Consider the following 23412-nt stretch of genomic DNA (forward strand, 5'->3'; position numbering starts at 1 on the left):
GCCTGCAGGGCCACACAGAGCAGGGCTTTAATCTCAGCTCCATCGCCCAGGAACCCTGTGACCATGGGCAAGTCATATGAGTCTCAGTTTCCCCATCTGTAAAGTGGGGATAATCATACCTACTCCATGGGGTTGTTGTGAGGATTAAGCAGGATTCGACATGTAAAGGGCTGTGTGCCTGGCGCACTGTAGGGAGCCCATACATGATGGCTAGTCCTCCTTCATTCATTCATTCATTCATGGATTACTGAGCACCTACTAGGTCCCAAGCACCATGCCGGACACTTGTAAACAAGAGACTAAAATCCCTGCCTTCATGAAGCTTACATTCTTACAGGGAGGACAATGACTAAATGATGTTTTGTTTTTGTCGTTACTATTATTGCCTTTTTTTTTTTTTTTTTTGCGGTATGCGGGCCTCTCACTGCTGTGGCCTCTCCCGTTGCGGAGCACAGGTTCCAGACGCGCAGGCTCAGCGGCCATGGCTCACAGGCCCAGCTGCTCCGCGGCATGTGGGATCTTCCCGGACCGGGGCACGAACCCGTGTCCCCTGCATCGGCAGGCGGACTCTCAACCACTGCGCCACCAGGGAAGCCCTATTATTGCCATTTTACAGAAAGGCAAGCTGAAAGTCAGAATGGTTAAGTCATTTTTTAGATGCTCATTATTTATTTTGATCCCATCTTATTCTCAAAAGGGCTAGAGGCAGATGTTAAATAATTTATCCAAGTCTCTACAGCTACAAAAGGGAGCCACTGGTTTTAAAGGTTTTATCCCCCCTGGAAAGATTTTTAGCGGGTGCAGACCTAGTCCCAGGCCTGCAACCGGCCCTGTGTGACCTCAGGCAGGTGCTGTCCCCTTCTGGTCTCAGTTTCCCCACATGTCCAGCTCTAGTATTTTGCATTCTGGGATCGTTCCTGGTGTGCTGCCTGGGTTGGCTAGGCTCTGTGGAATTGCTGAGCCCCAGCAAGGTGTCCACAACCTTTCCCTGGCACCAAGGGGTGAAGTGGGTGGGGTCGGACAGGCTCCCAGGAGCTCTCTGGAGAAGCTGGAGGGCTTCCAGGAGGGGAGGCAAGGGGCCAGGCAGCTGCCCTCCCTGACATGTTCACTCTGCCATGGTTCCCACCATTCTGGCCCCCCTCCCAGTATGTTCCCTACATCCTGGCCCCTCCCGTGACCAGAGGAGCTGGCTGGGCAGGCTTAGCCTGCACCCAGGGTCTGGTTTAATCTGGGCCAGACCACACACACCCCTCCCAGCCTGCCCCTCCCCGCTCTGGATCCTCCCCCCACACCAGCCCCCACGGCCATCTTCGTGAACCCTTCCCTGCTTCTGATTTCCTTCCATGGCTCCCTACTGCCTCCAGCATCAAGTCCAAACACAAGAGAGGCCTTGTTACTCAAGGCCTCTCTTACCTGGCTCAAACCTTCTCCCCAGCCTCATCTCCCTTTTCTTTCTTTCACACAGTTTCATTCACTGTGGCTTCTACAAACCCGCCCCTCTCGGCCTTCGCTCAAGCTGTCCCCTCTGCTAAGAATGCCCTCCATTCCACTTACCACGGGTCAAAAATCCTACTGGGCTAAATATAAATATGCCTTCCACCAGCCCAGGCTGGAAGACATTTCCCCTCTGCACTCAACAAATTCCATTACACCCAAGTATTTATCACTTCACCAAACATCTCTGAACCTGCTTTTTTATTGGCAAAATCAGTGATAATAACTGTGATGCAGGGTTATTGAGGGGAATAAATGAGAAAGTGTCAGAAAAGCAGCTAGTATGGTACCTAGCACTTAATAGGGACTCAATGGTGAGAGGCTGCTATGATGATGATGATGGAAGAGAAATAGGAGAAAGAGAAGGAGAAGGGAAAGAGATGGAAAAGGAGGAAGAGGAGGGAGACATTGCCCATCCCTCTGCTGGGATATAACTCTTTAACACGAGAAAGTCAATTCTGATTCATTCCCCTCTATGTCCCCCAGCATCCTGGAGGCTTTCATAAATGATGGTTGAATGGATAGACAGAATAAAAGGATGGATGAATGGAGAGAAGGAAGGAAGCTAGGACTATGGGAAAGAAGGAAGGATGTATGGACAGATGAATGGAAACCGATAAGCCTGGGGGAGACTGAGTGTGCTACCCCAGAAGCCTAGCAGCATAGCATCCTACTGGAAGCTGGGGCTTCTGGGACCAGATGCCAAATCTGTTCCCCTGGCTCCAAGCTCCTGTGCTCCTGGCCAGCATCAGGCTGCTCTCAAGGTTGAGTGAGTGGAAGCTCAGAGCAGCTGATGCCCCCGGGAGTTCAAGCTCTTCCCCCACCTGCCACCAGCCTCTGAGAGTACCAGCTCCTGACAGCAGGCACACAGCTCCAAAACTGTGAGACAAGTCAATGGGAAAATAGGATTTACTTTACAGAAATTCACTTTGGGGGCCAACGTTTCTGGAACTCCCCAGTGCAGCAACTTTGGCAAAACCACAGTCAGTGGCTCAGAAGGTTTCTCCAAACCTGGGGAGTGTGCTGTTGACCAGCTCTTTCTAAGTCCAGAAAGTGGAGAATAAGGAAATATCACAGTCTAGATGCCAAAGGGAATCTGAGGGGGAGAAATGTACTCTGGTTTTTTGTGTTTGTTCGTTCTTCCATCCATTTATCCAACCAACTATCTAAAACATGCAACCATTTTGCCATTATCCATCCATCCATCCATCCATCATCCCTCCACCCATTCAACCATCCAACCATCCCTCCATCCATCCAATCCATGCAATCTCCATCAAGCCATCCTTTCCTCTATCTATCTATCTATCTATCTATCTCTATCCATTTATCCACCTATCAACCTGCCCATCATTCATCCATCCATCCAATCCATGCCCTCATTCTCTATCCATCCAACCATCAATCACTCAAGCTCCCATCCAACTGCTCAGCTATTTAGTTCTCCAACTGTACTCTACTCAACCAGTATGACTGAGGATCTCCCAGTATGGTTGGGGGTAAACCAGACACGTTGACACAGTATCCAGTATGATCTACCTAGGCAATATAAAACAGGTACATACAAAGTGCCACTGAGAACACAGAAGTCACAAGGACAGTCCAACACTACACACAGAAGCGGGAGGGATCAGAGAGGTCAGGGCAGGCTTCAAATAGGAGACACTCAAACTTGGTCTTAATACGCAGCAAGAATTAGCCAGAGGAAGAAGGTGAGAAGGGTACCCAGGCAAGGGGGCAACATAAAACAGCATGGTGTATTCTAGAAGTCCCAAGGCCTGAGTCCTCATGACCACTTGATTAACTGTGAACCCTGGGCCAGTCCCCAACTTTTCCAAGTCCATCTGCCTCTATAATTTCCCCTTGATTCCCAGAGAGAAAGGGCCATGTCCAACTACAGCTGGGAGCAAAGTTGCCACATGCTGCCCTGGCTTGTGCTCTGGTGGCTACAATAGAGCTAAACCTGATGGGGAGAAAAGTGGGCCCCCAAAGTTTTGTGGGAGAGCCTTTGCTGTCAAGTAGACACAGGTGTAAATCACAACCTCACATTTTGCTCTAAGTTACTTAACCTTCGAGTCTTTCTTCCTTCTTCTGAAAATGAAGACACCGCTAACAGTTCCCACCTAGGCCACATCGAGCACTGAATAAGGTAGAACAGGGGGATCCCTTGGTCGGCCGTAGGTATTCTATTCTTCCTAACTGCTGCCAATATTCAAGTCCTCCTGTATGCCAGGCAAAGTGATCTCAGACATACATGGATCACTTCTCAGTCAACATTAGTGCTTTGTCCATGTCAGCAATTTATGTTCAAATGGTTCAGCAAAAAATATACACATACATACACATACACCCATACAAAGAGGGATGCAAATGTGGCAAAATGGTCACAATTGTTGAATCTAGGTGAAGGATATATGGGTGTTTACTTTACTTAAAATTTTTCTGTATGTTTGAAATACCAAAAAGAAGAAAAGAGGGACTTCTCTGGTGGCACAGTGGTTAAGAATCTGCCTGCCAATGCAGGGGACACGGGTTCGATCCCTGGTCGGGGAAGATCCCGCATGCAGCGGAGCAACTGAGCCCATGCTCCACAACTACTGAGCCTGTGCTCTAGAGCCCGTGAGCCACAACTACTGAAGCCCACCAGTCACAACTACTGAAGTCTGCGTGCCTACAGCCCGTGCTCCACAATAAGAGAAGCCACTGCAATGAGAAGCCCGCGCACCGCAACAAAGAGTAGCCCCCACTCGCCGCAACTAGAGAAAAGCCTGCGCGCAGCAAGGAAGACCCAGCACAGCCAAAAAAAAAAAAAAAAAAAAGGAGAAGGAAAGAAAAGAAATCAGCTCTTTGTCAATCTATCTTGACGTCAGGCTGCCTGAATTTATTTATTTATTATTATCATTTTTTAACTTATTTATTTTATTTATTTTTGGTCTTCGTTGCTGTACGCGGGCTTTCTCTAGTTGCGGCAAGCGGGGGCTACTCTTCGTAGCGGTGCGCGGGCTTCTCATTGCGGTGGCTTCTCTTGTTGTGGAGCACGGGCTCTAGGCGCGCGGGCTTCAGTAGTTGTGGCTGGTGGGCTTTAGAGAGCAGGCTCAGTAGTTGTGGCGCACGGGCTTAGTTGCTCCGTGGCATGTGGGATCTTCCCGGACCAGGGCTCGAACCCATGTCCCCTGCATTGGCGGGCGGATTCTTAACCACTGCGCCACCAGGGAAGCCCAGGCTGCCTGAATTTAGAGTCCAGCTCCACCATTACTGGCTGAATGACGGTGGGCAAATTATTTATTTTCTCTAAGCCTTAATTTTTTCATCTATAGGATGCAGGCAATAATAACACTAAACCCAGTTCCTGGTCTCTAGCAAGCCCTCAATAAGTGCTTGTTGCTACTGTTAGTATTACCACTACTCTTATAAATCACTACACCGCTGAGAAACTGAGGCTAGGAGAGGTTGGGTAAACACCTGCTTTTCGTACATTATCTCTTTTATCGGTGATATTATCCTCATTTGCCAGATGAAACTAAGGCCAAGGAGGAAATGACCTACCCAAGGCGACACAGCTGGTGCGTGGAGAAGCCAGGATTTAAACAGTCTGACTGTCTCCGAAGTCCAGGATCTTGCCCCAGCCGTCTCCTGCCTCGTCTATGTCCCTGGACCCAGGCCAAGGGGCCCGGCCTCATCGGAACCCTTTCAACTCCAGAAGGGGCCAGTCAGAAGGGAGTCCTGAACTTTGCTGGCGCGGCTGGGCTTCCGGGCGGCTCGGGGACACCCAGCATCAGGGCCTCCTTGGCATCTCAGGAGCGCTTTCGACTGTTTTCCCGAGAGCCGCAGGAACTGCCATCTGAGGCTGTGGGGAGTGACAGCTGACACTGACGAGGACAGGCGAGAGGACGTACCAGCCGGGGTCCCAACTCGAACAGATTCCCTGGGCCACAGCCTTTCGTGGGTTCCAGAAAGGCCCCACGGGTTCTGGCCGGGGCTGTTCCCAGGCTCTGCCTCCCCGTGAGAGGTGGAGAAGCCCCATTCAGGCGGACGCATCCCACTGTGCGCTAAGCCGCTTTCTCCCCACTTACACGTTTCAGATGCTTTTTGTCCTTCCGGCTTCCCATGGACTCAGGCCAAGTGACAAGTTGGTGCTGTGGACATATGTCGTCGCCATAATGGGAATGTTGACCCCACACTCTCTCCCTGCTGGGGCCAGGCAGCTTGTGCCCCGCCCCGATGCTTGGCATGCCCTGTTCTCAGCCACAGGACCCTTTCCAGCTCCCCAAATACATCACACACTCATGGGCCTCCCATTCGGATCTCTGTTGATGTCCCATTGCCTGGAATGCCTGCCTTGCCACTTCTTCACCTGGCTCTTCCTTACTAAGCATCTTAGAAGTCACCTCTTCTAGGAAGCTTTCCTAACCCCATTTTACCATGGAAGAAACTGAGGTGCAAAGAGGTAAGTTAAAAGGGCCAAGGTCAGGCTGTTTGTAAGTATCAGAGCCAGAGGTCCAACCTGGCATGGTTCTACTCCAAGACCACGAGCCTTCCATTCCACCAACTCTGCCCTCAAAGAAGAAACTGAAGGAAGACATGCTCTCTGCCTTCAAACATGGCAGATGCCTGCAAGAAGGGGCTTCTGCACCCGGATTGTTCTGGAAGGTGGGAAACAGAAACCATGGAGGGAAATTCCAGGAAAAAAGACTCCCCAGTCCAAGGTTATGAGGCATTTCCGACACCTTCACTGCCTACCAGCATATCTGACACCTTCACTGACCTTAGCAAGTCACTTCAGCTCTCTGAGCCTCAAATTCTCCATCTGTAAAATGGAGGTAACAACACCCTTGCTACTTCTCCCCGCAACACCTCAGCTAGAGCTTGTAAACTGTCAGCCAGGGAGCCAAATCCAGCCAGCAAACACGAAGTGGTTTGGCCAGGACTATATTTTAGAATAAACTGAGCAAACATTTAAAACCCAGTTTTTCCATAAACATCAGAATTTTGCAAACCAGGGCTTCCCTGGTGGCACAGTGGTTAAGAACCGCCTGCCAATGCAGGGGACACGGGTTCGAGCCCTGGTCCGGGAAGATCCCACATGCCGCAGAGCAACTAAGCCCATGCGCCAAAACTACTGAGCCTGTGCTCTAGAGCCCACGAGCCACAACTACTGAGCCCATGAACCACAACTACTGAAGCCTGTGCAACTAGAGCCTGGCTCCGCAACAAGAGAAGCCACTGCAATGAGAAGCCCACACACCGCAACAAAGAGTAGCCCCCGCTCGCCGCAACTAGAGAAAAGCCTGCGCGCAGCAACGAAGACCCAACACAGCCAAAAAAATAAAATAAAATAAATTAATTAATTAAAAAAAAAAAAAGAGAGTTTTGCAAACCAGAAGATCTGGCAAAACTGAGCCCCAATCCCGGCACAGCAACACGGTCAAGAGTGGGTAGCACCTGCCTTCTTTAGACAAGACGTGCTCTCCCAGGGGCACTGCTGTTTGTTGAACGCCCAGCTCACCTCACTCATTCACAACCCGGACAGCCTGTGAGTCTGAGGTCTCAGGCCAGGACTCTTGGGATTTATTTATTTATTTGTTTGTTTATTTATTTTAATATAACTGTTTAATATGTTTAAGAAGGAAAAGGCTGAATCTGTTCAGTAGAGACAAGAAAGATACAAAAAAGACACAAATGGAAATTCTAGAGAGAAGGAACACACTGGATGCTACAAGAGCAGGTTAGACACTGCAGAAGAAAGAAGGCATAAGTACAAAGGTTACCACCAGAACAAAACCAAAAACCTTCCTAAATACCAAACATATTTAAATAAACCAGAGTAAAGAATTCACATCCGGTAGAAAAAGAAGCACAGCCAATAAAATACACAATATTATAAAATATCACAACAGAGTTGAGACCAAACATATCAGTTACATCAATAAACATGAGCAGGGGCTTCCCTGGTGGCGCAGCGGTTAAGAATCCGCCTGCCAGTGCAGGGGACACGGGTTTGAGCCCTGGTCCAGGAAGATCCCGCATGCCGCGGAGCAACTAAGCTCGTGCGCCACAACTACTGAGCCTGTGCCCTAGAGCCCACGAGCCACAGCTACTGAGCCCGCGTGCCTAGAGCCCATGGTCCACAACAAGAGAAGCCACCGCAATGAGAAGCCTGTGCACCACAATGAAGAGTAGCCCCCGCTCGCTGCAACTAGAGAAAAGCCCATGCACAGCAACAAAGACCCAACACAGCCAAAATTAAAATAAATAAATTTATATAAAAAAAACAAAAAACATGAGCAGGCTTAACTCACTTACTAAAAGAATAAGACTTAGACTTTGGGTAACAAAACTAGACCCCAAATAATAATTCAGCTCCCCTTGTGCAAATAAGAAACATACCCAAACATATTTTTAGTGTTTCTAAAAATAAAAGATAGACTAAGGTGTATCAGAAGGACTCTTATGATTTATTATGTGCTTATATTATCTGTGTAGGGACTTCCCTGGTGGTCCAGTGGGTAAGACTCCACGCTCCCAATGCAGGGGGCCCAGGTTCGATCCTTGGTCAGGGAACTAGTTCCCGCGTGCATGCCGCAACTAAGAGTCCGCATGCCGCACCTAAAGATTCCGTGTGCTGCAACTAAAGATCCCGCATGCTGCAACTAAGATGTGGCGCAGCCAAAATAAATATTTAAAAAACTAAAATAAAATAAAATGACCCTTCCCCACATATACTTAAGAAGAAAAGTAAACAAAATATATTGTCGGTGTAGGCTTGATTCCTGTTCAGTCAGCAAACAGAAGCCCTGTTTCCTGCTTAATGGTTTGACAATAAAATTTGTCTACGTGTTGCCCATGGTCTTCAACACATCTTTGAAGGCACTGCTCAGAGCTGTGTCCCCACCCACTTCACCATGTGCACACATCTCCACGTGCTCTCAGCCAACCTGTAGTCCAGACTTACGTTTAACAGCAACTGGTCAACCAATGCCTTTAGACATTCAGGTTTCCCCCAGTGCTTCCCTGCTCCTACAGTGGCCCCTGGCCAAGGCAGGACTGACAAACCACAGTCACGTCATTACAGGTTCTTTTACGGTTGAATGAAGAACACAGCTGCTCCCTGGCACAGCCTTCTCAGGTGGTTAAACCATGATCCCCTATTTACCAAGGAGAAAACTGAGGCCCAGAGGGGTGATGTGACCTGCTCCAAGCCACAGGGGCGCCTTGGTCCCATCCTCCAAATTCAATCCCACCAGCCCAGGGCCTCTTCCTCATGCCTGGTCTTGAATAGCTATGACCTGGGTTATTATTTGTAATTAATTTGTAGGTTCCTTTACTGCACAAACATCTCTTTAGCGCCTACCATGCACCAGGCCTTGGGCAGAGCAGGGGACGAGGTGAAGTGGAGAGTCCCTGCCCTGTCGGTCCCGGTGGTAGACTGTCTCCCACGTGGCCACCAACTATACCTGCCGTCGCTAAACACAAAGCCGTCTCCCGTGAAGGGGGCCTACAGCTAAGTCTGGACCACAGGTTGGCCCAGAGCACAAGGAGATGCGTGCACATGGTGGAGTGGGTGGGTGGGGGGGGCGATGAGCATCACCTCCAAAGACGCGCTGAAGACTACGCTGGGCAACGCACGGGCAGACGCTGTGTGTTAAACTGTCGGCAGGAAACGGCGCTTCCCTTTAACGACGGAACAGAAAATCAAGCCCAGTGTATTTCCCCTCTCCCTGAACCGGATGAGGAAGCCTGGGATGAATCTGAGATGGCTTTGTGACCTGCTTTGGCTGCAGGGGTGATGTTCTGTGACATTACAGCCCAGGCCTCGAGAAGTCTTACGGTTTCTGCTTTACCCTCTTGGGAGCCAGCCGCCAGGGAAAGCTCAGTGTAGAATACTGACCAGTGAGAGATCGTGAGGAATGAGAGAGCGGGCCCGGTCTTCCAGCCTTCCCTACCAGGGCCTCAGAGATGTGGGTGAGGCCACGGCAGACCTTCCGGCACAGCCTCGCCGAGGGCAAGCTCAGGAGTGCTCCCAGCCGACACCACGTGGAGCAGAATAAATGCCCAGCCTCATCCAGCCACTCCACTGAACCAGGAGAAACGCTAAATCACTGTTGTTTTGAGACAGTACATTTTGCGGTGGCTTATTAGGCGGCAGTGGATAACTGATACACTTCCCAGGGGCAGAGCCCTGTCCTTTTTCCAGCTCTCTCCTCCCTTGCTTGGAGCCTGGTACTGGGCATTGAATCCCGGAGCTGGAAGGCGCCTCCAAAACCACTGAGTCCCACTTCCTCATTTTAGAGAGGAGGTAGCTGAGGCCCGGGGAGGAGAAGCAATTTACTCCAGATCACAAGACAGACAGGGGCAGAGCTAGGAGGCAAACTTGAACCCTACAGGAGCCAGACAAGTAACACAAATGTGTGACGCAAGGTGGTGGTGAGCTACCCCCGTGTTCACGTGTTCTATCTGAAGAGGCAGCCACTATTCGGCTCCAGCCAACTGTGGCCATGTGGGAATGTGGGCCCAGGGAAGCCAGATTGTCTGACTTCTCACAAAGCCAGAAACGGGATTGCTCTGTAAACGCTCTTGATTTTTAAATGTTGGCTGAGAATTCAAATTGGATTGACGATCTCTGGGCCTTGAGACTGGCCTTGGGCTTCAAGCTTGCTCTGGCCACTGACCTTGTGCAAGTCCCATTATCCCCCCAGGCCTTAGTTTCCTAATCTCTAAAATGGGCCCCATGGCTCCCGCCCACTTACCGGGTTGCTGTGAAAACCCGACGAGCTAACGGATTTAGAAATACAAGCTACGAATGGCCCCGTGACTGCTCCACAGCCTCAGTTCTCTGTGGAGGTACCCCTTACAATGCAATGAGTTAACACCCGATTTGTCTAAGTTAGAACAACATTATTCTGACCATTATGACAGAGATTGCATTTTTATGGCAGGTTTGTGAGTTCCAGAACCCTCCCGCTTGCATTATCTCAGGATGTTGATGGAGTCAGAGCTGGATGGCTGCCTTGGAGACCCTCGCCAGAGCCAAGCATTTCCTCTGAGCCAGGAGATACATTCCAGAGGCCACTTGAAGGGCGGTGAAGAGCATGAGCTTCAGAGTCCTCCAGACCTGGGTTCAGATCCCTGCTTCCCACTCCCTAGTTATGTGTCCTTGGGCTAGTCACTTTCTGAGCTGCAGTTTCCACATCTGTAAAATGGGCGTAATAATCAAAGCACTGGGTAGGCTGTGGGGGCAGCTGCATGAGATGACATATACAACGCCCTTAGCAGAGCTGAGAGCTGTTACCATGATCATGTATGGAAGTTGGTGCCTGGCAGGCATAGACAGGGCCAAGAAGGAGGGCACAGCTATAGAAGATCTTGTCCCTTTCCTGGGATTAGGGAGGCTGAATTGGGGTGGGGATGGACCCTTGAGAAAAACCTGGATGGGAACCAGAGAGGCAGGCTAGAGGGGCCTTTCAACTACTCAGCAAAAGTTAGATAGACTCAGAACTTAACTCTGAACCTTTGGCTTTTTCCTGGGGTTAAGTGAAGAGGGCAAGAGCTGGAGAGACAGCCCCCTAGTAAAACGGCACCCACGTCCCCGTACTCTGACTCCGGTTTCCCACTGGTTTCGAAAAATAACAGCCACAGTTAATATTTACTGCGTGCTCATCACACATGAGGTACACATTCAGTCTGTCAGCTTCATCTTTCATGGATTAACCCCTTCGTTCCTCACAACCACCTCAAGAACTATTATTATCCACATTTTAGAAGTGATGGAACCAGGGCTCAGAGAGGTTAAGTAACTGACCAGAGGACACATAGTAAAGGACAGTCTGACTCCAGACATCCTTGTAACCCCCAGGCTATGCTGTTTATGGAACAAGGGAGAGAGTGGTCAGGGCTTGCCTAAAGGGCTCTGGGATTTCAGAGAAAGGAGCAAGTACTCCGGCAAGGAGTAAGGGTGCTGACATTTCATAGTAATGACAACTGATGAATACTGGCACAGCCGCGGGTCAGGCTGCTCTGCTGGCCACTGTATACAGGACCTCATTTAACCCTCACCACGAGCCTCTGACAGGCAGTATCTCCCATTTACAGATCAGGAAACTGAGGCTCAGAGAGTACATCACTTGCTCGAGGCCACAGAGCAGACAAGGTCTCTTCCCTGAGGATACCCCTACCCCCAGGGGGCGGCAGCGGGGCTGCAGATGGCTCCAGGAAGCTCACGGCCCAGGCTAAGGGGGTCTAGGCAAGGCCCCCAGGTGACACAGGAGCACCGAGGAGACAGGTGTCCCCTCTCCACCCTCCGGAAGGCACCTGCTTTAGAAGGCCCTAAAACCCTAAAATGCTTTCAAGGCAGCCTTATCAGACAGCCGATCCCAATCAGGAAGCTTCCAGGTGCTGTCACGATCAACCGCCCACTCCACCCCTGAGAGGTGTGCAAACACTCTGCCCTGCCCTGCCCTCCCCCAGCCAAGCCTCCCTCCGCTCACCAGCAGGCAGGCAGCCTGGGCCGGGGGCACTAACTGATTGATTTCACTTCATTTCAGTCCTTTCCAGCTTCCTGCTGAGGCTTCTCTTCCTCTTTCCCGGGAGTCCTGTGTTTTATCTTAGGGCACTGGGTGGGAGGGGGGGCAAATCTGCCTGCCCAATGGAAAGACCTGGGGAGTGAGTTAAAAATACAGATCCCTGGCCTCGATCCGGATCTACCAAATCTCCAGCTAAGTCAGGCAAGCAGGCCAGGCCACGAGATGGGACAGGGCCTCGGTCAGAGGTGCAGGCCAGGTCCACCTCTGCCAGGAGGCCATCCTGGTCTCACCCCTCCACCCTCTGAGGGAGCACAGCCCCTCTGCCTTGTCCAGCCCAGGCCTGTCACCAGCCAGCTCCATCTGCCCCTTCCTTTAGGGGTCTCTCTGCCTGCAGGGGTTTGACCTCCAGCCTAAGCTCACAGGTGAGCTCTGGGCAGGCAGAGATGACAAGCTGGTACCCTGGGCCTTGCTGAGTACCCAGCATAGCTGACCAGAGAACCTGCCCCCATCCTGGCTTTGGGGCTGATGCAAAACCTTGATGAAGTGGCGGTGGCCAAAAGCACCAGGAAGGACAACCCCCTAGGAGGGGCTGGGGCCACAGCAGGGCAGGGGGGCTGGCAGTAGGGCCACGGGGCCAACCTAGGACTCAAGCCCTCCACTGTGAGTCTGGGTATAGGCTTGTGTTTTCACAACTGTTTTGAGAATCTTCTGAAAGCTAAGGCCCCTCTTCCTTGGAAAATCACATTAACATCCAACATTCTATTATAATTTCAGGGTGATCCCAGAGCCCCACAACTAAGAAGGCCTGTGGACTCCAGTTGAGAGACCCCCCACCCTCAGTTCCCTGCCATTGTAAGAACCAAGTCTTTGCCCCCAACAGGGCCCTGAAGACGGAGGCAGAGATGGGGCTCCAGGCCTGCCCACAATTGTGGGGTCACCATCCCAAGGCTGAGGGACAGTTAGGAACCTGTGCGATGGGCTGGGGGAGACACAGAGGGCTGATTCGTTGCCTGAACAATCTAAATGCCAAAAAGCCGGGGCGGGGGGGGGGGCAAATTAGGACACAGCCAACACTGACCACACCCATAGGCACTCCAAGGAAGAGGGCCCTGGTGGGGCTGAGAACAGCCTCTACTGTACATAGCCACGTGCCCGACATTTTATGTGGGTGTCCACAAGAACCCCTGAGGACACGGTGTCCAGCTCCTTGCCCAGGGCACACAGTGTGCAGTGTTGGGATTTGAACCCAGGTCTGATTGCTCAGAAGGCTGTGCCTTTTCTCTACTCTACAGTCAGTGAAGTTGGCCAGCCTTGTTTCCCACCAAAGCTGGAATCCCTTCTCCCACCCAGCACCTGACAGGAAGGAGGTGCCTGGTGACTCTTTTAAAATATATAGATGGATGGAGGAATGAATAAGTCAACTTGCTTTTGAATTCGGGCTTTAAATCTAAGCCCTGATTTCCTGGCTAAGACGAATACATGAAAGCAGCCTCCTTTAAAAATGAGAAGCAGGAGAAATAAACATAAAAGAGAAACCAATTCTAAATTAATCCCACTGAAGGTCGCTGGGTCTTAGATAGGTAATGCCCAAGCAGAGGGCTGGGCTGGGAGTGGGAGAGACAAGAGGTGTATGGCAGGGGGAGGGGCAGGCAGGCTCCCTCAACCCCTGTAAGAAGGGGGACTTGCCTAGCACACAGCTGCTGCTGGCCCATTTGAATCCTGAGCTCTGGCTGAACTGATCTCTGCATTATCCCCATTGGCCTGCATTCTGGATCCCTGTTCACATCATCCCTATGCTTCTCCCTCCTGGAAGATCTCCTTCATCTCCCCAGCCGGATGACTCTCTCCTCCATCTCTGTATCATTCTCCAGATACTTACTGTATAACACAGTATAATATATTTGTTCATTTGTTCACTCAACATTCATTCATTCAACATTCCTTAGCTGATTATGTCTTTCAGTTACTGGGCACCATGTGACTGGGCTCAGATCAAGGCACTGGGCTGCCGTAGCAAACATGGCAGACAAAAACCTCTTCCCTCCTGGAGTTTACAGTCTAGTGGCCAAGATGGACACTAAACAAGGAAACCAACAAATCTCTGATACCGTTTCAGATGGCAGTGGGTATTTTGAAGTAAAACAAAGCAGGAGGGATAGAAAGTGTCTGAACTGAGCCTGTTTTAGATGAGGTAATCAGGGAAGGCCTCTGGGAGGTGGCATTTGAACGGAGCTCTTTTTACCACAACTGTGGACACAAAAATGAGCCAGATGAGCTCCCTCAGGGAGCTCAGAGTCTAGCAAGGAAGAGACAAGCTGGCCTTCTCTTGACTGGGTAGAAGGGGGTCTGGCTCACCTGGATATCCCACACACTGAAGCCAGTGATCTTTCTAAAAACAAATCTGGCCAGGTCCCAATGTCTCAAGAACATTCAATGGCTCCCCACTGCCCTCAGCATCAAGTTCAAACTCCTCAGCCTTCCATCCGAGCCCTGCTCTCCATTCTCAGCCTCATCCCCCTTTGCTGCCCTCAACACCCATCTCCCTCAGATACACCCAAGTAAGTACCCAATCATCATGCCTCTGTGTCTCTACACACGCTGTTTCCAGGCAAAGAATTTGCCTCCTCTTAGTCCCAAAGTTAACCTCCTTAACTTTTGGGAACACAGTTCATTAATGTGGCAGGTGGCTGACAAAGTTTTGCTGCAGAAAGAATGGGAAGTAAGAAAATGAGGCAAAGAATAAAGCCATAAATGACAAAGTGACCGGCTTTCCATCCTGAACGGCTTCTGCTGCCCCAGGTGGTTCACAACTTCCTCCTGGCAGTACTTGGGATACACTTACCACATTATATCTTGCCAACTGTTTCCCCATCAGTTTGTCCCCTATCTCCCTGCCCGCCCCAGGAGCCAGCACCACACCAGCTAGATAACAAGCTCCATAAATATTTGGAAACCAAAAGAACAAATGTACAGAGGAGACCGGTTTTCTCTAGACTTCAACTTTTGGATTCCATCTAGCGGCTGGTCTTCTGTTGGACACGTCCCTAGCGCACTTCCATCCTCTCCAAGTGCCCACGCCGGATGCTCCAGACTTGCGTTGCCTTTGGAGGGTCTCCTGGTTTGGGGGAGATACTAAGATACTAAACTCACCATCCTGACACAGGGACCCTCCCCCGCCTGAAAAAAATCTACACACACCCTCTCTCCTCTCTCAGAGGCTGGGGATTTCCTAGACCTTAACACTCAGGACAGCCTTGTTACTACAGGGCACGAGGAGGGGGAAGGGCCAGGAGTGGTGGCCACACGTCTCTGGGTACTGGGAGCCCCAGGGGCTGCCCTCCCATCACTCCAAGTTTCAGACCTGTTTTTACAGACTGTGCTACTCCCGGGAGGATCCTGTCTCTTCTGGTTGTGTCACTGAACAGCACTGCCCATCCCCATCTTCCATCCCCCAGAGGCCACACAGTTCTTCAAGGTGACTTTTTGCCATCCATTATCTGGTCTGAATCTCACACACACGCCTAATCATTGGCATGATTACCTTCACTTGACAGATGAGAAAACTGAAGCTCAGGGAAGGGAGGCAGGGTGCATATGATGGAATCCTAGGAGACTAGGTTGAACATTTTAGACCCAGACAAGCTGAGCCCCTTATAGGGAAGGGAGCTGGCCCAGGGTCCCATAGTAAATGAGAAGTGGGGCCTCTGACCTCCACCTCGCACCACCTCCCCCTCCATTAGGCCAGCTCCTTCTTAACCCCTAATGGACTAGACTCCTTAGTGTCCAGGGGGCAAAGGAAGAGCCTGAAGCAAGGTCTGGGGTGCCGACCACAGCCCTCCTCCCAGCCTGCCCCCCAAGTGGCAGCCCAAGCAGCCATGCCCTCCTGTGACGTCAGCAGCCGATCAGCCCTGTGTCCAGGGTCCAGGGCCCTGGGTCGAGTCTGGCCAGAGCCCACCAGATTCTGACCGCCGCCTCCCAGGGACACGGCCGGACAGACGTGGCCCTTCCATCCACCCCACGGTAATTAAAAACACACCCAGGCCTTTTCCAACACGAGAGGGGCCAATTTTCTTCCCCTCCAGCACCGCTGACTACAATCCGAATAGCAATATTTATGCCAAGCTCCCCATAATACTGTAAACATCCCAATGTATAGCGGGCCAACGCATGAGTCATTTCCCCAAAGCCAGAGCTAATAAGTGGTACCTCAGCCATATTCCAGGGAGCTCCCATCAGCACCCGGCCTCAGGGCTGCGCTCCACACCCAGGGCCCGTGGCACCCTTGGTGCCCCAGTGGCCCCACTCCGGGAAACCTCAGGCGGCCGCCAAATCCTCCAGGAGCCGGAGGACAGCTGCCTCTGTGCCAGAAACTATGGCTGCCATCCAGGGACACCCCTCCACCCCCTGAACTGCGGTCACTAAAGCACTCATTACTGAGAAACTAAAGTTATAGCACGGGATCCCCCATTGCGCCTTTCGCAGAGGCTGCAGCCTCCATGCCTGGTCCGATCGGGTTTTTTTGTTTTGGTATTTTTGGGGTTTTTGAGCTGCAAGAAGGAAAGGGGCTTCACATCATCCCCAAATGGCCCGAGATGAAGGTACCCCTCGGTCCTTTGGTGGCAGAATCCTGGAAGAGGTCACCCTGTTTAGGGACAAGAAGACCCAGCAAAATGAACAGAGCACAAGCTTCAGAGACTTGAGATCCCCATTCTATTTTTATCACCCAGTGACCACAGGGTGAGACACTGACTTTTCTGAGCCTTAGTTTCCCTTTCTACTAGAAGGAAGTAAGATTCATACCCACCTGACTTTCGTGGAAGACTTATTTTGGGGAATCCAACAAAATTGTGGGTGGGAAAGCACTTTGTAAAGCTTAAAGTATCTTGTCAACTGTGCAGCACGTTGTAAACCACAGTACTTTGCATATAGTGCAAAGTACTTCATAAACTGTAAAGCGGTTTGAAAACTGTAAAGAGCTGTACACATGAGAACCATTATCCATATTCCTTTCTTGCCCTACAGGCTCGTCCATTTCTGGTGGACACACCCAGACCCCACTAACTTTCCCTCCAGAGCAAGCTGGCTCAGGAGACTTGGCAGCCACCCTGACCCCTTGAGGGTCGGGTGGGACCAACACACGAGGCTATGGAGAGACGGCCCAGAGACCCTGGCCAAGGCCAACACATGGCAAGAGCATCTGGTCCGGCCCTGGCGGCAGCTGGAGAGTTCCCGGGGCTCCAGCGGCCACTCTGAGCTCTGCCGCCAGCGGGGCGGTGGCCGGCAGGGGTGCCCGGAGACCCCGCGCAGCTAAGAGATGCCCACGGACCCATCCCCCCCGTAGTCCTCCAGGGGAGGGGACCCCATTGTAAGCCGCGGGCGATGGGCAAGCACCAGAGCGGGGGTGCTGGCGCGCTCACTTCCACTCTGCCAGTCCCCGCTCTTCGGGGCTCCGACCCCATCCCGGGGGCGCGGACCGGGAGCCCCCACCCCAGCCAGTCGCGGTGCCTTCCTCCCTCCGCTCCCTGCCAAACTTTCCAGCCCCAACTGCGCGCCGGGCCCCGCGGCCGGCGCCCCTCCACCCCGTGCCGAGCAAGGCCAGGCCCGCGCGCAGGGGGTGGCCGGGCCGGGGGCGGCGAGCGCGCGTGGGCAGCCCCCGGCCCTGGGCGGCGCTCGCCGGGCTGGCTACAAAGCCTCCGCAAGATGGTCCCTTCGCCTCCTCCTGGCACAGTCAATCAGCGCCCGCCGTTCCCGGGCGCCCGTGGGGCCCGCGCCTCCCGGCGCGGCCGGACACACCTCCCCACGGCCACCTGCGCCCGGCGCGAGCCCCGGGGCAAACTTTGCGGGCCGCCGGGCGGAGGTGGGCGCCGGTGGCCGCACATGCCCGGCCGCTCCCCGCCCCCATCACCCGCCCGCCCGCTCACCTTCCACGGCGGCGAGCAGCGGCAACAGCAGCAGCGCGGCCCCCAGCCTCCGCAGGGCCATGGCTGCGCTTCCCGGGGCCTCGGGCCGCGGCGCCGCGGGGCCCGGGCGGCCCGGGCGGGAGCGCGCGCCCCGGGCTCGGGGGGCCGGGGGGAGCGGCGAGGCGCGGCGCACAGACAGCCGCCGCCACCGCGCAGCCAGCAGAATGAGCCATCCAGCCCGGGCAGAACGGGGACCCGGGCTCCGCCAGCGCTGGGCGCGGCCCACCTGAGCCGCGGGCGCGGGGGGATCCCGGCCGGGCCGCCGCTCCCCGCGCGCGCCCGGGACCCCAGCTGGCCGCGCGCTCTCCTGGAGCCCCAGCCCCCCGCGTCCTCGGGGCCACCCGGGGGCCTTGCGGGCTCTGGAGCGCGGAGCTGTCGCGCGCTCCGGCGACTGAGACGCCGGGCTCCCCCCGCGCAGCAGTGGTCTCTCCCGGCGCTGTGGCTCCTCCAGATAAAGCAGCGATTTCAGCCCAAATGTTTCTGAATTTTTATTGAATGCTGCAAAGCCGGAGAGCGTCTGGCGCGGCTGACAGGGGCAGGGAAAGGGGACCCTGGGGGAGGGCGGGGGAAGGGGCTGCCCAAAGCGGGGCGGGCCCTACCTGTCAGGGCCGGGAGTGCCACCCCCCTCGCCTCAGCCCTGCCACCCGGGTCCCTGCAGCTCCGAAAGGGACCGAACTAAAATGAATGAAAAAAAAAGGGGGGGGGGAATGGAGATGGGAACAAAACAGGCGTCTTTCCCAGGCGCTGGGGCTGGGCTGAGGCCTCCGCCTGGGAGAGTGGGCCTTGGCGCTAACACTGGGGCCTGGGGTTGGGGGGTCACTCTGGCAGGGGCGGGCCGGGCCCTGGCAGGCAGACCCCAGGCCTACCCTCCCTGCCTTGTTCTGAGCGAACCCACCAGCCCCTCCCTGTAGCCCCTTCTGTCTGTACACTGGATTTCTCTCTCTCTGTTCATCTTGTTCCCAATGCAGTTTGGGGGTGGTGCAGATGGGGGGGTGTCTCGGGAAGCCACCCCCGCCCCCATGGAATGGACCTGTCTGTGCAGCTATGGTTTTGTGCTGTGGTTGTCCCTTCAGGGAGGACACAACCCCTTGTTCCATCCCTGCTCTGACAGTCTTCATCACCATCATCATTAAGGGCTTTGCTGAGGCTGATGGTGGCCGAGCTGCAGGGGGGCTACAGGAATCACCCAGTCAGGGCCTCTGGCCTTTGGTAGCCACACTCCTGACAAACAAGACTTAACCAGGAGCTTCCTGCCCTGTGGAGTGGGTGTAAGTGCCCAGTGGAGGAACAGACGGTTGAAATTCAATCGATGCCACCCGGACCTCTCCCATCCCTTTGTCCCACAATCTATCAAAACGTCCCAGCAATCCCCTCCCTTCAGGCCCACCCTACAGTTCACACCAAGAAAAGGATACCACAGACTCTGAGACCCCATTTAAGGTTTGGAAAAGTGGGTCATCTTTAGAAGCTTCAAGGGTCCAACTGAAATGGGCATCATCCTGGAAGGCCCCCAGGAGGAAGTGGGCCAGGAAGGCTGGGAGAGACTGCCTGGGAAGCAGACAGAGCAGAAGTGAGCAGAGATAGGAAATGAGGTGGGGGGTTGCCCCCTGTTAAGCTTCAGACTCCTCCTTGGCCAGGGTCAAAATCCACTGGGGTGTGGCTGGCCTTTATTTTTAGTCCCTGCTTCTCAGACCTTTCAGGGAACCCAGGGTTTGAGAGACCCTGAGCTTGACCCATCCTGGGACAAGACTCCCTCTCCTGGGCAGAGAGGCTCCAAGCTATTGCACTCATCAGTGCCAACATCCAGGTGCCCCACCCCTTCCGAATTCAAGATATATTTTGTGAGCACCTGTTATGTGCTGGGAGGATTCAGCACTTCTGTTGCGTTTCTATCCCCTAGGGCCCTTGTCCCCATTTCCCCACCCCATTGGTATTTCCCTCTGATTCCAAATAAGAACAGCAGTGGCATTTGTTAAGGACCTCGTACCAGGCACTAGGCTAAGCTTTGTTTATACAGTGTTCCCCTTAATCTTTCAACCCTATGAGGTAAGTGCTCACCTTTTCAGTTGATGAAATTGAGGACCAATTTGTCCAAGGTCACACAGCAAGTCAGAGCTGGGATTTAACCCCAGGCCTGTCTGACCCCAACACTGATTCCCCCCTTGTGCCTTTCACGGACACAAAGAGCTCAGCTAGTCATTTGTCGATTTCCCACATCCCCTTTTCACAGGTAAGGAAGCTGAGGCCTAAAGAGGGAAGTGACTCATTCAACGTTGTATAATTAAGTGGACATCAGTCCAGGGCATTTACCTGGCTAAAAAGAAAAATAACGATAATAATCAAATAAAGCCCCCTTTTCTCCCATCTTTTTCTCCCTACACATTATTTTATTCCCCATTTGGGAGCCCAGAGTGTGGCTGGGTTTTGCAGTCTGGCGAGGCCCCTCCTCACTGGTCTCTGTGGCAACTGCCTTCAGCTGTGCCTTTGTCCCAGCTGTGCCCTCCCCCTGGTTGTCCTTTCCACGCTAACGGCTTGGATTTGCCCCCCCAGCCACCACCAAGAGCTTTAATTGACATTGGCCTCACCCCCCTCAGACTGTTTGCACTTGTTATCTGTTTCCTGAGAGATGGTTAGCCCCATGCACAGCAGCCCATTCATTGCTGGTGTCTCAGATTGTTTGTTTCTAATTTGCATCTTATCTCTACCACCCCCTTCAGACTGGGAGCTGCCTGCAGGCAGTGCAGGGACTCTGAACAATATACTCCCGGGGCGGGAGGCCCCAGAGAGCATCTGACCCGATCCCCTCCTCAGCAGAGGAAGAGGCGGCTTAAGCTTCATTTGTCTAATGACAACAGCTACTCGCATTTGCAATCACGCTTTAACAGTTTACAAAGCAGTGTTCACACCCATCAACTCGACTGATGCTAATTCAACCAGCCTATCCTGCCAGCCAGCCTGGCAGCAGTGGGAGCTCCACTTTTCAGAAGGGGAAACTGGGGCTCAGAGAGGGAAAAGAGTACTTGCCCAAGGACGTATGGCAAATTTGGGGTGCAGCTGGAACTAGGCCTTCAGTGACCTGACAGCGTTAAATCAAATTTGATGAATAAACATTAATGGGGCACTTCCTACAGGCCAGTTACTGGAGAGGCAGGGACACAGCTGTGGACCTGCCTGACAAGGCCCTGCTCTTTTAGAACCTACATTCTGCTGTGTAAGACCTATATATGGACAAGATAATTAAGATAAGGATAAGTGCTAGGAAGACAAGACAACAGGCGATGGGACAGTTGGTGACTGAGAGGAGGGGGCTATTCTAGCCAGGGAGATCAGAGAAGGCCTCTCTGAAGAGGGAACATGAGAGCTGAAAGCTGGATGACAGGGACTCCACCATGTAAAAGTGCGGAAAAAGAGTTCCAGGTGGAAGGAACTGCAAATGCAAAGGCCCTGGGGTGGGAATATACAGGGTACCTTCTAGGAATAGCAGCTGAAGCATGGCAAGCAATGGGAGTGTGGAGGAGATTAGGTGGTGGAGGAGGAATATGATTGTATTTTAAGCACAATGGGGAGACATAGAGGATTATAAGTAGAGAATGAACTGATCTGAGGTAGAGGAAGCAGTATGAGCGTGGTTCAGCAGGGCCTGCGGGCAGCCTGGGTGCTAATCCGTGCCACCATCCTCCTGGTCTGGGGGGCTGGCTGGGCCTCTGTACCCCTAGACTGAGACTCCAGGGTATGTCCATGCCCTTCTCTAACTTGCTGTGTGAGCTTGGGCAGGGCACTCACCCTCTCTGGGCCCCACTTGCTACAAATGAAAATGCGGGCATTGGCCAAGGTGGTTTCTCGGAGGCCACTTTCAGTCCTGACTCCCTCAGTGTTGTAGATTCAATGGGGACAGCAGGACCTGTGTCCTCATCTCAGCCATACCAGGGGATGCTAATGTGTTCTGGGTCCCCTCAGCTTTCCCTGAGACCTTCATCCAGAGGGGCAAGGTGGAGGGGCTTCTGAAAGGGAAGTGCATTATGCTGAGTGACAGCCTGGAGAGAACATAGAGGTCACCTTTCAGTGCACCTAGGTCTCTGACTCCTGTCCCAATGCTCCTTCCCTGCCCAGGTGCGGGACTGATGCAGGCACATGGCCAGTTGTGGGTCAGACCCACCTGGAGCCAGTGCCAGGCCAGGGGGAGTTTCTTAGTAGAGACTTGGCTCAAGTTCTAGTTCTGCCACTAGTTTGCTGTATGACTTCAGACAGGGCCCTTCCCCTCTCTGGACCTGTGCTGGCAGTCACAGATCTACCCTCATGAAGCTCAGGGCCCAGCACTGTCCAATAGAATACAATAAAAGCCCCATATGTAATTTTTAATTTTCTAGCAGCCACATTAAAAACATAAAAAGAAACAGGTGAAGTTAATTTTAATATATTTATTTAACCCAATATATCCACAATATTATTGTTTCAACATGTAATTAATGAACTATTTTATTTTTTTTCTTCATACTAAGTCTTTGAAGTCTGGCGTGTATTTTATATTTCTGCATCTCTCAGTTTACCCCCTCCACATTTCAAATGCTCAATAGTCACATGTGGCAAGTGGCTAGTGGGTACCATATTGAATAGCATAGATTTAGACATTGACATCAATAATTACCCAACGGAGTGAAAAGTGCTCTTTTATAAAGACTGTTCAAACCTTTCAGGGGCGCGGAGAAGGGAATCACTACCTCCGCCTGGAGAAAGACGGGATGCTTCCTGGAGGAGATGACAGTTGAAAGACAAAAAAATCTTATTGACAGCTAATATCTTTCCTCTCCATTTTGAGAAAAGTTTTTCTACCTCGTGATAAAGGTAGCCCATGCTCATTGGTAAAAGGAAAGAAGATATAGAAGAGTTAAGAAGGGAAACAAAAACGACCATAATTTCCCCAGCCTGAGAGGCATTGTTAATGTTTCAATCCATTTCCTTTCAGGCATTTTTTTAGGCACAAGTATTTTGCATATAACTATAATCTTGCTGTATGCACAGTGCTGTGTCCTATTTTTTTTCCCCACCTAGCACTGTAGAGCGAGCATCTCCCTGGGTTGTTAAAAACTCTCATGCAACACTATTGCTATTGGCTATGTACTATTCCAGGGAAGGACTGGCCATAAAACCTTTGTGCCTTCCTGCTTCACCTAAGGGTGCCTGCAATCCCAGCTCTGCTTTGGATGCCCCTCTGAGAACAGAGGATGCAGGGATTGGTGCAAGGAGCAACCAGGAGGGTCAGGTGCCCTGAAAGCCATGCTGTGCTTCATGCCTCACTGCCAGTCCTGGGCTTTTGTGGCTTGGAGCTGGAGAAGGCTGGGCTGGGCTGCAGCTCCGAGCAGCCAGTCTCCCCACTGCCACCTGGCGGTCCTGGAAGTGAATGCACCCTCCAGGAGCGCAGCACCACCCAGGTGGCCTGT

General features: G+C 52.6%; 1 protein-coding gene across 2 annotated transcripts in view; it reads right to left on the reverse strand.

Moving 5' to 3' along the window:
- EPHB2 (EPH receptor B2) overlaps window positions 1-18134 on the reverse strand; it is a 186947-nt gene extending 168813 nt beyond the window's left edge. Inside the window, exon 1 of one of the 2 annotated variants that reach the window (XM_004272520.3) lies at window positions 17936-18134. In XM_004272520.3, coding sequence (XP_004272568.1) covers window positions 17936-17996 — 61 coding nt within the window. In that variant the 5' untranslated portion in view covers window positions 17997-18134. The remainder of the gene's footprint in view (window positions 1-17935) is intronic. The other variant, XM_012533953.3, reaches the window with a different exon arrangement.
- Between the last annotated feature and the right edge of the window lie 5278 nt (window positions 18135-23412).

Source organism: Orcinus orca, chromosome 1 (assembly GCF_937001465.1).
Source record: "Orcinus orca chromosome 1, mOrcOrc1.1, whole genome shotgun sequence".
Taxonomy (NCBI): Eukaryota; Metazoa; Chordata; class Mammalia; order Artiodactyla; family Delphinidae; genus Orcinus; species Orcinus orca.